Raw genomic sequence first — 13,552 nt, 5'->3', positions numbered from 1 at the left:
ATTTCTTCATGTTTATTTGCTACTTTTATTTGTTTTTCTGAGAAATATCTGTTCATTTCAGATACCCATTTTTGAATCAGGTCTTTATATTTTGGGGGGGTCTTATTATTTTTATTTCTTTATATATTCTAGATAGTGGATCTTTGTCTGAGGAACAGCTGGTAAAATTTTTTCCCCACATTTGATGTTGTCTCTTAGTTCTGTTGGTGCTTTTTCTTGCAGTGCAGAAGCTTTCAAAAACGAAGAGATCCCAGTTGTTGATTGTTTGTGCTATGTCCTGTGCTACTGAGGATTTTATAAAGGCTTTTACTATGCAAATGACTTTGACAGCTCTACCTAACTTATCTTCCAGCAAGTTTAGTGATTTTGTTTTAATATTTAGATCTTTAATCCACTTGGATTTTAGTTTAGTGCATGGTGAAAGATAGGGCTGTAGTTTTAATCTTTGGCAAGTTGATAGCCAGTTTTTCCAACACCATTTATTGAAAAGGCTATCTTTCCTCCACTGGGGATGGTTGTTCCTTTTTCAAAGTTGAGGTAGCTGAGTATATCTGGAGTTGTTTCTGCATCTTCTGATCTATTCCACTGATTCTCAGGTCTGTTTCTTTGCCAGTACCATGCTGTTTTTATCACAGTGGCTTTGTAGTATAGTTTCATGTTGGGGATTGTGATACTATCTGCCATGTCTCTGTTGTCTAGAATGCTTTTTGCTATTCTAGATTTCTTCTGGTGTCAAATTAATGTTTGGATTGTTTTCTCTAGCTCTGTGAAATATAGTGTTGGGATTTCAATTCGGATTACACTGAACCTGTATAGCAGTATTGGAAGTATGGCCATTTTTACTATATTTGCTCTTCCTACCCAGGAACAAGGGAGGTCTTTCCATTTTCTTCTATCCTTTTCAATCTCTTTTTTCACTATGTTGCAATTATCAGTGTAGAGCTCTTTTGCTTCCTTCGTTAGATTTATTCCTTGATATTTCATTTTATTGAATGCCATTGTGAAAGGGATTGTTTCCCTAATTTCTCTCTTAGGGAGTGAGTCTGTTATTTGTGTACAAGAAGGCTATTTATTTTTGAGTGTTGACCTTGTATCCAGCTACTCTGCTGAGTCTGTCAATTAAGTCTGGAAGTCTTTTGGTATTGTCTTTTTGGATCTTCTATGTAGAGTATGATATCATCAGCAAATAATGACACTTTAACTCCTTCCTTTCCTATCTTTATTTCTTTTATTTCTTTTTCTTGTCTAATTGTTGTGGCTAGAGTTTCCAAAACTATATTGAACAGCAGTGGTGATAGTTGACATCCTTGTGTTGTTACTGATTTTAGCAAGAAGGTTTTCAGTTTTTGACCATTTAGTAGGCCGTTGACTGTTGGTTTGTCCTAGATAACCTTTAACAAGTTGCGATAAAGACCATCTATTCCAAAAATGTCTGCAAATGGGGAGGGGAGGAGGGGGTGAAGGGAGGGCAGGGACAAGGGGAAAAATGAGAACCAAGACCTGTCAAGTAAAGGTACAAGATCCCAATAATGAATGTAACTGTACTGTATACCTAAAATGTATCAATAAACTCAATGAGGAAAAAAAAAACAAAACAAAGACCATCTATTCCAATTTTCTGCAGGTTTGTTATCATCAATCAGTGTTGAATTTTTTCAAATGGTGTTTCTGCATCTTTTGAGATGATCATATGGTTTTAGTCCTTGACTCTGTTAATACCGTGTATTATATTTATTAATTTATGTATGCTGAACCACCCTTGAATCCCTGGGATAAATTCAACTTGGTCAGGGTGTATGAACTTTTTTTTTCTCATTGAGTTTATTGGTACATTTTAAGTATACAGTATATCTTTTTGATGGCCCTCTGTATTCTGTTTGCCGGTATCTTATTGTGGATTTTTGAATCTATGGTCATTAGGGAGATTGGCCTATAGTTCTCTTTTTTGGTTGGGTCTTTCCCTGGTTTTGGAACAAAGTAACACTTGTTTTCTGCAATGAATTTGGAAGTACTGCTTCCCTTTCAATTTCATTGAAGAGTTTAAAGAGCAATGACAGTAGTTCCTCTCTAAATGTCTTGCAGAATTCAGCATTGAAGCCATCAGGACCTGGACTTTTCTTTGTTCATAAATTATTAATTATGTTTTAAATTTCACTGATTGTAATTGGGGTGTTTAGAATTTTTTATATCTTCTTCATTCAACTTTGGTAATTCATATGTATCTAGAAATCTGTCCATTTCTTATGTATTTTCCATTTTATTAGGTAGGTTCTCGAAGTAGGTACTGATGACCCTCTGATTTCTCCTGGATCTGTTGTGACTTCACCTTTTTCATCCCTAATTGCATTAATGTGAGCCTTTTCTTTCATTTTTTGATAAGGTTGTGTAAGGGTTTATCAATTTTATTCATTCTTTTGAAAAACCAACTCTTCAATTTATCAAAATTTTCTGTTGTTCTCTTAGTCTCCATTGCATTGATTTCTGCTCTGACCTTTATAATTTTCTCCCTTGTAAGAGCTTTGAGTTTGTCTTGCTCTTCTTTCTCTAGGAGCTTAAGATTCATCATTAGGTTGTTTATTTAAGCTCACTCTTTTCCTAGTGTGGGTATACACTGCTATACATTTCCCACGTATAACTGTTTTCATTGTGTTCCATAGACTCCTGTATTTTGTATTGTTAATCATTTATTTGTAACAACTGTCTAATTTCTGCTTTAATTTCCTCTTTCACCCACTGATTTTTCAGGAGAGTGTTGTTCAATTTCCATGTGTTTCTGAAGTTCTTGTGGTTTTTTTTGCTATTGATCTCTAGTTTAATTGCACTATGGAATGATAATATACCTGGGATGACTTCAGTTCCTTTGAATTTACTTAAATTTTATGAGATAGCATGTGGTCTATTTTGGAGAATAACCCATGTCCAACTACAAAGAATGGATATTCTTATTTTGTGGGGTGGAACACTCTGTAGATGTTTTTTAAGTCCATTTGTTCAAAAGCTTGGTTCATTTCTAATATTTTATTGTTGATATTTTTGTCCAGATGATCCACTTATTAGTGACAGTGGGGAACTGTGGTCCCCCACTACAATTGTACTAGTGCTTATTTAGTTTTTTATTTTCCTTAATATTTGTTTTGTATGGTTGGAGGCATTAGTATTTGGTGCATATATATTTGTGATTGTCATCTCTTCTTGGATTGTTCCCTTTACAGGGATATAGTGACATTCTTTGTCTCTCTTAATTAGCTTTGGTTTTAGGCATATAGGAGTTCTTGATACTATCAACTTTTATGTAAGTTTGAAATTGCTTTAAAACAAAAAGTTAACAAAAGCCCTTTCAACACAATACCTAGTAGTAACTGTAAAATATACGTACTCATCATTAATTTAATATTGTGTGACAAAAACTAAAAGAAAAAAAATATAAATATGTCTCAAGTGGAGCTTGTTCTTTAATCAGTAATAAATATCTCAGATACTTTTTCTTAATATATTCATAAATAAATTATTGTACTTATTAGGTTATGTGATTGCTTGAAAAATTTATATATAAAAGAACCTAAAAGTTTGTCAAATTCTAACAGCTTCAGTAATTTTTATCGCTCTTTGCCTGATATAATTATTTGCAAATCTATATAAAAAATAAGCATAATACATCAAATTCTTTTGTTACTTAACTCACTGAAAAAACTAGTTTTGTAGATCCAAATAGATGCTATATAGCATATTATCTGTGAAAATTTAGGAGATAAAAATAACATTTAAAATTTAATTCTTTTTTTATTCATTAAGTAAGTATATTAGTGCATTTTAGAAATGCAATATGACATTTATCAGTGAGAATTTGTACCTATTTCTTCCCCACTCCCCTGCCCTCCCTTTAGATCCTCCACAACAACCTATTAACAAAGACTTTGTTTCTATTTTGTCCTTTTCTCATATTTTTCTTTTCCCTTCTTTCCTCCCCCCAACACTTCCCACTTTCCTTTCTCCTTTCCCCTCAGGCCTTTTCCCCCTATTTCACATTATCTGTTATACATTTGGATCTTCACTTACACTTTCACTGTCTCACACCAGAGAAACCATTCAGTATTTACACATGTGTCCTATTTATTTCACTTAAGAGTATGGCCTAAATGTACATACATTTAGCTATAAATGTCTCTAGTTTCTCATTCTTCATGGCTGAGTAGTACACCATTTTATTTCTAAAAGTACATCTTTCTTCACTTACCAGTTGATGGGCAATTGGGCTGCTTCCAAGTTTTAGCTATTACAAATTATGTTGCTATAAACATGAGTGAGCATGATATTGATGTGGTATGATTCTTTTAATTCTTTTGGGAAGATATCCAGCAGGGTAAAGCTGGGTCAAATGGGACCTCTAATTCTAGTTTTTGAGGTTTCTTCCATGTTGATTTTCATAGTGGTTGCACCAGTTTGCATTCCCACCAACAGTGAAGGGCTTGTTATTATTATTATTATTATTATTATTATTATTATTATTATTTTGGTACTAGGGATCAAACTTGGGTCCTTGTGCTTGTGGAAGGCGGCAGAACCACTGAGCTAAATCCCCAGCCTGTGAAGTGTTCCTTTTTCCCCACAGCCCCACCAGCATTTGTTATTGGTTGATTTTATGATAGCAGCTGTTCTTTTTGGAGTAAGGTGGATTCTCAGTGTTTTTTTCATCTGCATCTCTGGAATGACCAGGGATGTTGAACATTTTTTTATATATTTATTTGCTGCTTCTACTTCTTTTTCTTTTCTTTTTTCTTTTTTTTTTTTTTTGGTACTGGTGATTGAACTTAAGTCCTTATGCTTGTGAGGCAGTTGCCAGAAGCCCTGAGCTAAATCCCGAGCCCTATACTTCTTTTTCTGAGAAATGTCTGTTCATTTCAAATGCCCATTTTTGAATTGGTTCTTTAAATTTGGGGGTGTGTTTTTTTAAAGTTCTTTATATTTAAATTTTAATTCTTTAGGCAGTGAGCTGGCCATTGGCCCCCAGCATCCAGTGAACCAGTTAGGACCGGTCAGGCACATGGGCACCTCTGACTGCCCCCCAATGCTCGTGGGCCTCCTTATTGTGCCAGTTCCTAGATCCACTCTACAAAGGCACAGGTGGTCATAAAGATCATTTTACTGAGCTCCAGAAGATAGAACGGAAGTGAACAACTGCAGTAAAGGGACATCAGACTTCCAGAGTTGGTAAATTGGAGGGATCACCACCTTCCATCAGAACTTTGACTATCTTCAGAGAAAGGGCAGAGGGAACCTGGAGTAGAACCTTGCACAGTTCAACCCTACAGGAGGTCAGGGAGCTCAATTTGGGCCTTGCAGACAGAATTCAACCTGAATCTGAGCGGCCTGCCATTGGTTAGCTGAGACTAAATGACTTAGTTCTGCACATTGCTATGCACATTATCTATTGTGACAACAGAGACATACCCTGAAAGAGGCTCTTGAAATCCTTTTTCTTCTTTCTTTTCCTCATTCCATTCTTCAAATTCTTCCTTTTTTCTGTCTTCTTTTTCCCATTCAGGCTCTTGCTCCCCCATATTATTCTTCATCTCCCTTTTGGTTTCTGTTCCTGCCCTAATTCAGATTTCTCTTTTTAATTTTTCCTTCTTTCTTTTCTTTTCCTATTTCTTTTTCTTCACTTGAGGGTCACTAGTTTCAAAGGAAAGTGAATCCCTATTACTGTTAAGTTGTTCTATTCTTGTCCTTGTTCTTGTGCTCTGTCATTCCCTCTTGTTGCATGGTCATCCTGTGTCCTCTATATTCACTTGAAACCCTCTCTAATTCTTCTACCTATCTATTCCTCTCTTCCTAATTCCATCTAAGTCCCCATCCTAAAGAGTACAGTTGCTATACTGAAGAGTTTATTCACTGTAGACATACTTTGGGCTGCTTCTCCATTTTGATTTCATTCACATGGTTTAAAGATGGTAACAATAACTACCGAAAATGGTCAGTTTTTAAGCTATGCTTGATGCTATTGTGTTGGTGATTGCATCAATTGAGCTAAAGGGCTGTGATTGATTTAATGAGTTGTCCCTTCTGATATTATGAAAATGAGAGTGTCTATGAGTTATTAGAGATGCAAAGCTAAAGAGCAACTATATCAGGAAGATCAAAGTAATAACCCAGGAATTAAACCAAGGACAGCCCAACAACAAAAATAAAAATGAGAAAAACACTTAAGCAAAACACAAAGACAGAATTCAAGTTCACCAATGGCTAACTCTATGGGAAATGAGGTGGAAAAGTGTAACAATCAACCACCAGGGCACCCTGAACTCATAGCACAGGAAGTAACACACCAGATCAATCAGGCTCTAGAAAAATTCAAAACACAAATAATTTCCCAGAAAACTGCAGATATGGTGAGCACAATGAAAGGCATGATTAGAGAATCTAGAACAGAAACTGACAACAACAACAAAAAAAGATTGGCTCAGGACCATGATAGAAGCCATTAAGGCCCAGCATAAGAAAGAAATGGGAACCATAAGTGTCCAACATAGGAAAGAAATGGAATCCATGAAATAGATTCAAACCAGATATCCAGGAGATTAAAACTATCAAAAGTTTTCACAACAGGATAAATAAATGTGAAGATAGAATTTCAGATACTGGACTATACTCAGTGACAGTGAAAAGAAAAATCTCTTAAAAACAGTAAGGGATCATGAGAAATCAATCCAACAACTCCTAGATGATGCAAAGAAGAATAACATAAGACTGATTAGGAATCCATGAAGTAGTAGGATAAAGTACAAATAACTTTAAAAAGCTGTTCACAGAATTAATGAAAGAAAACTTCCCAAACAGAGCAAAAGAACTTGCCATACAGATCAGTGAGGCATATAGGACTCCAACTACCCACGATAAGAAAAAATCTACACCTAGACATACAATAGTCAAGATCCCAGAAACCCAACAGAAGAATAAAATACTACAAGAAATTAGAGAAAAATAAATCACATGGAAATGAAAGCCCATCAGAATCACAGAAGACTTTTCAACAAAAATACTCAGGTCAAGGACAGCCTGGAGTGAGGTATTTCAAAACCTAAAAGAAAACAACCTCCAACCTAGACTGATGTATCCTGCAAAACTTTCTTTCAAATTGTACAGGGAAATGAGATACTTCCATGACAAAGAACAGCCACCAAACTTCATGAATGCCAAACCAGCACTAACAATTCTAAACAATATCCTAGAAAAAGACAATGAAGATGACAGCACCATGAGGCTCAACAGACCAAATCAAATAGTCAAGGCAAGAAACTAAAAGGAGAGGGCAAAAAATTTAAAAAGAGTCAACAAAATGACAATAACATGACAATAATAAGTCAGTACATATCAGTTATAACCATCAAAGTCAATGGCCTCAATTCACCAATCAAGAGAAATAGACTGGCAGAATGGATTAAGAAGCAAAATCCAACAATATGTTGTATACAAGAAATACACCCAGTGCAAAAAGAAGCCCATAGACTGTAAGTGAAAGGATGGAAAACAATTCTCCATGTGACAGGAGCCCAGAAAAAGCAGGGGTAGCAATCTTATTCACAGCCAAAGTAAATTTCAAACCAAAAGTGATTAAGAGAGACAGAGAAGGCCACTACATTCTTGTAAAGGGAACAATTCAAGAGGAAGAGATGACAATCATAAACATACATGCACCAAATATAAATGATCCCAACTGTATAAAACAAATATTAAGTAACATGAAAAATCAAATAAGCACTAATACAATTGTAGTGGGGGAATCTGAGTACCCCACTATCACAAATAGACAGATCATCCAGGCAAAAAAATCAATAACAAAATACTAGAACTGAACCAAGCTTTTGAATGTATGGACTTAATAGATGTCTACAGAGTGTTCCACCCCACAAAATTAGAATATACATTCTTTTCAACTGCACATGGGTCATTCTCCAAGACGGACCACATACTAGCTCATAGAACAGGTTTGAAAAAATGCAAAAGAATTGAAGTTATCCCCTGTGGATTATCAGATCACAGTGCAATAAAGCTGGAGATCAATAGCATAAGAAACTGTAGGAGCTTCACAAACATATGGAAATTGAAGAGCACTCTCCTGAACAATCAATGCATCACAGAGGAAATTAAGAAGAAATCAGTTTTTAGAAATAAACGAAAAAGTCAATACAACATACAGGAATCTGTGGGACACAATGAAAGCAGTTCTACAGGGAAAATTCATAGCACTGAATGCCCTCACTAGGAAAACAAAGCAAGCTCAAATAAATAAGATAATGATGAATCTTAGACTCCTAGAAACACAAGAGCAAGAAAAACTGAAAGCTTGAACAAGAGTGGAAATTAGAGCAGAAATCAATGCAATGGAAACTAAGAATATGATGAAAAAAATAAATGAATCGAAGAGAGGATTTTTTGAAAGGATAAATAAAATTGATAAACTCTTAGCTAACCTTATCAAAAAAGTAAAGAAAAAGCTCAGATCCATGCAATCAGGAATGAAAAAGGCGAAGTCACAACAGATCCCACAGAAATCCATAGGATCATTAATACATACTATGAGAACCTGTACTCTAATAAAATGGAAAACACAGAAGAGATGGACAGATTTCTAGATACTTATGAATTACCAAAGTTGAACAAAGAAGATAAAAACATTTTAAATACCCCAATTACAATCAGTGAAATTGAAAATGTAATTAAAAATTTACTAACAAAGAAAAGCCCAGGTCCTGATGCATTCACTGCTGACTTTTACAAGACATTTACAGAAGAACTACTGCCATTACTCTTCAGACTTTTCAATGAAATTGCAAGGGAAGCAATACTTCCAAATTCATTCCAGGAAACAGGTATCACTTTGCTTCCCAAACCAGGGAAAGATGCAACTAAAAAAGAGAATGACAGGCCCATCTCCTTAATGAATACAGATGCAAAAATCCTTAATAAGATACTAGCAAATCGAATACAGAGGATCATCAAGATCATACATCTTGTCCAAGTTGGATTTATTCCAGGGATGAAAGGATGGTTCAACATCCCTAAGGTAATAAATGTAATACACTCTATTAACAAAGTCAAAGACAAAAACCACCCGATCCTCTCCATAGATGCAGAAAAAGCTTTTGACAAAATTCAACACCCATTCATGATAAAACCCTGCAAAAAACTGGAATAGATGGTCTATATCTCAACTTAATAAAGGCTATCTATGAAAAACCAACAGCCAATATCATATTAAATGGCCAAAAACTGAAAACCTTCACATTAAAATCAGGAATTAGACAAGGATGCCCACTATCACCACTCCTCTTTGACATAGTTCTCGAAACATTAGCCATAGCAATTAGACAAGAGAAAGAGCTTAAAGCAGTACAGATAGGAAATGAAGAAGTTAAACTGTCATAATTTGCTGACGATATGATACTCTACATTGAAGACCTAAAAAACTCCACGAAAAGACTTCTAGACTTAATTGACACTTTTAGCAGAGTAGCAGGATGCAAAAATCAACAGCCTTCTATACACAAATCACAGACTCACTGAGAGAGAAATTAGGGAAATAATTCCTTTCACAATAGCATAAAAAAATGAACTATCTTGGAATCAACCTAACAAAAGAAGCAAAAGACCTCTACAATGAAAACTACAGCACTCTGAAAAAAGAGATCAAAGAGGATAAAAGAAAATGTCAAGACATCCTCTGCTCCTGAGTAGGAAGACTCAACATAGCAAAAATGGGCACACTACCAAAACTGCTACACAGATTCAATGCAATGCCAATTGAAATTCCAACACTATACTTCACAGAACTAGAAAGAATAATACAAAAATTCTTTTGGAACCATAAGAGATCTAGAATAGCAAAAGCCATGTTAAGCAACAGACACATGGCAGCGGGTATGACAATTCCCAATTTGAAATTATATTACAAAGCCACTGTGATAAAAACAGTATGGTACTGGCAAAGAAACAGACCTGAAGATTAGTGTAACAGACTGGAAGACACAAAAGCACCTCCAGATCTACTCAGCTACCTCATCTTTGACAAAGGAGCTGACCATCCCCCCTGGAGGAAGGATGGCCTCTTTAATAAATGGTTTTGGAAAAACTGGATCTCAACCTGCCAAAGATTAAAACTAGACCCTTATTTCTCACCATGCACTAAATTAAAACCCAAGTGGATTAAAGATCTAAATATTAAAACAGAAACACTAAACCTGCTGGAAGATAAGTTAGGCAGAACTCTTGAAGACAGTGACATAGGAAAAAAACTTTATGAACAAATCCTCAGTAGCATGGGAACTAGCAAAAAGAATCAACAACTGGGATCTCATCTTATTAAAAAGCTTCTGCACTGCAAAAGAAATCATCAACAGAACTAAGAGACAACCTACAATGTGGGAAAAATTTTTTACCAGCTACTCCTCTGACAAAGGACTATTATCTAGAATATATAAAGAACTCAAAATAATCAGTCCCCCCCAAATATAAAGACCCAATTCACAAATGGGCATGTGCAATGAAGAGACATTTCTCAGACAAAGAAGTAAAAGCATCAAGTAAATATATCAAAAAATACTCCACATCACTGGTAATTCGAGAGATGTAGATGAAAACAACACTGAGATTCCACCTCACCCCACAAAGAATGGCTGCTATCAAGAAATCAATCATCAACAAAGGTTGGCAGGGTTGTGGGGAGAAAGAAACACTTCTCCATTGTTGGTGAAAGTGCAGACTGGTACAACCCCTATAGAAATCAATATGGAGATACTTCAAAGTGCTGGGACTAGAGGTTCCATTTGACCCAGCCATAGCTCTGCTGGGTATCTTTCCAAAAGAATTAAAAGAATCATATCACAGTGATATATGTGCACCTATGTTTATAGCAGCACAGTTTGTAATAGCTAACACTTGGAAACAGCCCATCTGCCCATCAGTTTCAAACTGGATAAAGAAGATGTGGATTTTCTATAAAATGGAATACTACTCAGCCATAAAGAATGAGAAATTAGAGTCATGCATAGGAAAATGGATACATTTTGAGGATATACTCCTAAGTGAAATAAATAAGTCACACATGTGTAAATACTGAATAGTTTCTCTGGTGTGAATATACTACAATAGTACACAAGGTCCTAATGAGATATTAACAATGTGACATAGGAAGAAAAGGGCTAAAGGTGTAAGGAAATTGGGAAGGGTAGGGGAAAGGGATTAAGGGAAAGAAAAAAATATGAGAAAATGAAAAAATGGAAATAAGGCCTTCGGAATTGGGGATGGGAGGAGGGGGTGAAGGGAGGGCAGGGACAAGGGGAAAAAATGAGAAGACCTGTCATGTAAAGGTACAAGATCCCAATAATGAATGTAATTGTACTGTATACCTGAAATGTACCAATAAACTCAATGAAAAAAAATAGAGAAGTTGGGCTGGTGTACAGCACTTGGTGGGGGGCAGATGATCCTGGACTGGTAAGCTAAGGCAAGATGATACAGATACTAGATATAGGAGACAGAAAGCCAAGGGAACAAATGGAGACAAAAATCTAGAGCGGACAGTATTTCAAGAATAAGAAAGTAAAAACCCCAGGGAAACCCCTGAATAATTTATTACATCATATGAAAGAATCTGTAACTATGAGAAATTATAAATAATTTTTAAGGTCTGAGAAAATAGGTAGGAAAATGTGAAATGATACAAAATTGTATGTACAATATAGTTCCCATTTTGTTAATACAGTGTTCTGTATCACACAAGTCACATTTAATATATAATACATATACATGTACAAACATGTAATAGATGTGATACACATAATGATAGTTATGTGTATATAAGTTATGCATACAAGAGTGTATACACACACACACATATATATGTATATGTGTGTGTATATATATATGATTTACACATACATGAGAATAGGGAATAAAACACCCTGATAACCATGGATCTTTCTGAGTGATAGATTCTTCAGTAATATTATTCTCTTTATATAGCTTTCTACATTTTCTAATTTCCCTCCAATAAGCACGTATAACTTTTAGAATAACTTCCTACTTTGATAAAGAAAAATAGATTTTCCTAGATCAGTACTATCATAGTGCGTAATGGGAAACATGAAAATGTTTTCCAAGCCTTTTCTCAAAATCACACTTTGAAAATGTGATATTTAAATAATGTATATTCCAAGACGTAAAAGTAATGTTTTCGTCTAAAGTGAATCATTAAATAGGTCACAAAACCCCCTTTTTGAATTAAAGTTAAAACACGCAAAACCTCAAATATTTATAACTTTTAAGCAAAATGCAAATCTATATGCTCTTTAACGGACAGTGACATGTTATTTCCACAACTGAAATGGGAATACAAGTAAGATTAATTTGCCATAGCCAAAAACCATAACCAAATGCATGAGGAATACGGATTTTCACATCAGTACCTTTCCCAGAATGGATTTAAGATATAGTCAGGCACTTCCTGAATGACCACTTTGCAACCAAACCAAAACATGTGCGGCGCAAATTTCACTGAGAGTGTCTCCCTGTAATGAAAACCAGTCTACTACTACTCCTCTTTTGTAATTAATAATACAAAAGCACTTTCTTTTTCTTTCTCATTAGTTCAAGTTCCGGAAAATTACTTTTAAAACCCCACCTTTCCTTCCAATTACTTACTGCTTAAATTGTCTTCCTCAAGTTGCTAGTTGGTTAACCAGGTATCTCCACACGGATCTTCGTTATTCCGCAGTGCCAAGTAAGGACTCTTTCTGCCCCTTAAGTCTTCTTTGGTTTTTCTTCTTGTGCTCTATTTCTGAAGGGAGTTTTTAATGATTTGGCATCTAGGGCTCCCTGCAGTGGATGCCATGTATGCATTGGATTCCCTGGCTTAACTTTTTCCTCATTTTAAAGACAGGTACTCTGTAAATTTCACGTCTATGCCAACATTAAGATAATTATGGTGTATAAGACAGTTTAAACTGCGGATCCATGTAGCATTTCTCCCAGTACACTTTGTCCAAGATTGTCACATCAAAGCAGTAAAGTGGAGGCTTGGGCCCTGCGCAGCCTGGCTCATCCTGTAAAAGGTACCTTTGGATGGCTAGCACAGTGACAGGCACCACAACTGAGGGGGTGACCCATTAGCAAGGAGAGTCCATTGGAACCTTTTGTCCAAGATCTGGGTCCTTAGGTGTCAGCCTTTCCTATCATCCCTCCCGGGACCCCCGACCCGATCTCTCTCAGGATTCGGACAATATAGCCCAGCTTGTGAGGGACTAGCCTGCGGCAGACTTGACTCTGCAGACATTGTGGGATAACTGCGAACTCCCCGTATTTCCTAAAGCTAGGTTACCGGATTCAAAACTGGGAGAAAAGAAGCCCGCGCATTTTGAGGAAGGTCGCTACTCCGCCCCTGCTGACTGGCAAGACTCCGCCCCCTTCGGGAGGCCGAACGACCCTTGGCCCCCTGAGCGCGGAGCTGGTCTCGCCCCGCCCCTCGTATGGACTCGCTTTGGACTAGGAGACTCTGTTG

General features: G+C 36.1%; 1 protein-coding gene across 1 annotated transcript in view; it reads right to left on the bottom strand.

Annotated features, from left to right (window-relative positions):
- Positions 1 to 13,327, bottom strand: part of Radx (RPA1 related single stranded DNA binding protein, X-linked) — a 69,974-nt gene extending 56,647 nt beyond the window's left edge. Inside the window, 7 exon segments of the mRNA XM_019206060.2 lie at positions 12,697 to 12,801; positions 12,804 to 12,863; positions 12,866 to 12,949; positions 12,952 to 13,000; positions 13,002 to 13,179; positions 13,181 to 13,248; positions 13,250 to 13,327. Coding sequence (XP_019061605.2) covers positions 12,697 to 12,801; positions 12,804 to 12,863; positions 12,866 to 12,949; positions 12,952 to 13,000; positions 13,002 to 13,179; positions 13,181 to 13,248; positions 13,250 to 13,327 — 622 coding nt within the window.
- Positions 13,328 to 13,552: the final 225 nt, after the last annotated feature.

The sequence above is a fragment of the Fukomys damarensis genome, unplaced genomic scaffold (genome assembly GCF_012274545.1).
Source record: "Fukomys damarensis isolate Sample0158 unplaced genomic scaffold, DMR_v1.0_HiC HiC_scaffold_39, whole genome shotgun sequence".
Classification (NCBI taxonomy): domain Eukaryota; kingdom Metazoa; phylum Chordata; class Mammalia; order Rodentia; family Bathyergidae; genus Fukomys; species Fukomys damarensis.
This window is presented reverse-complemented; position numbering and strand designations above follow the sequence as displayed.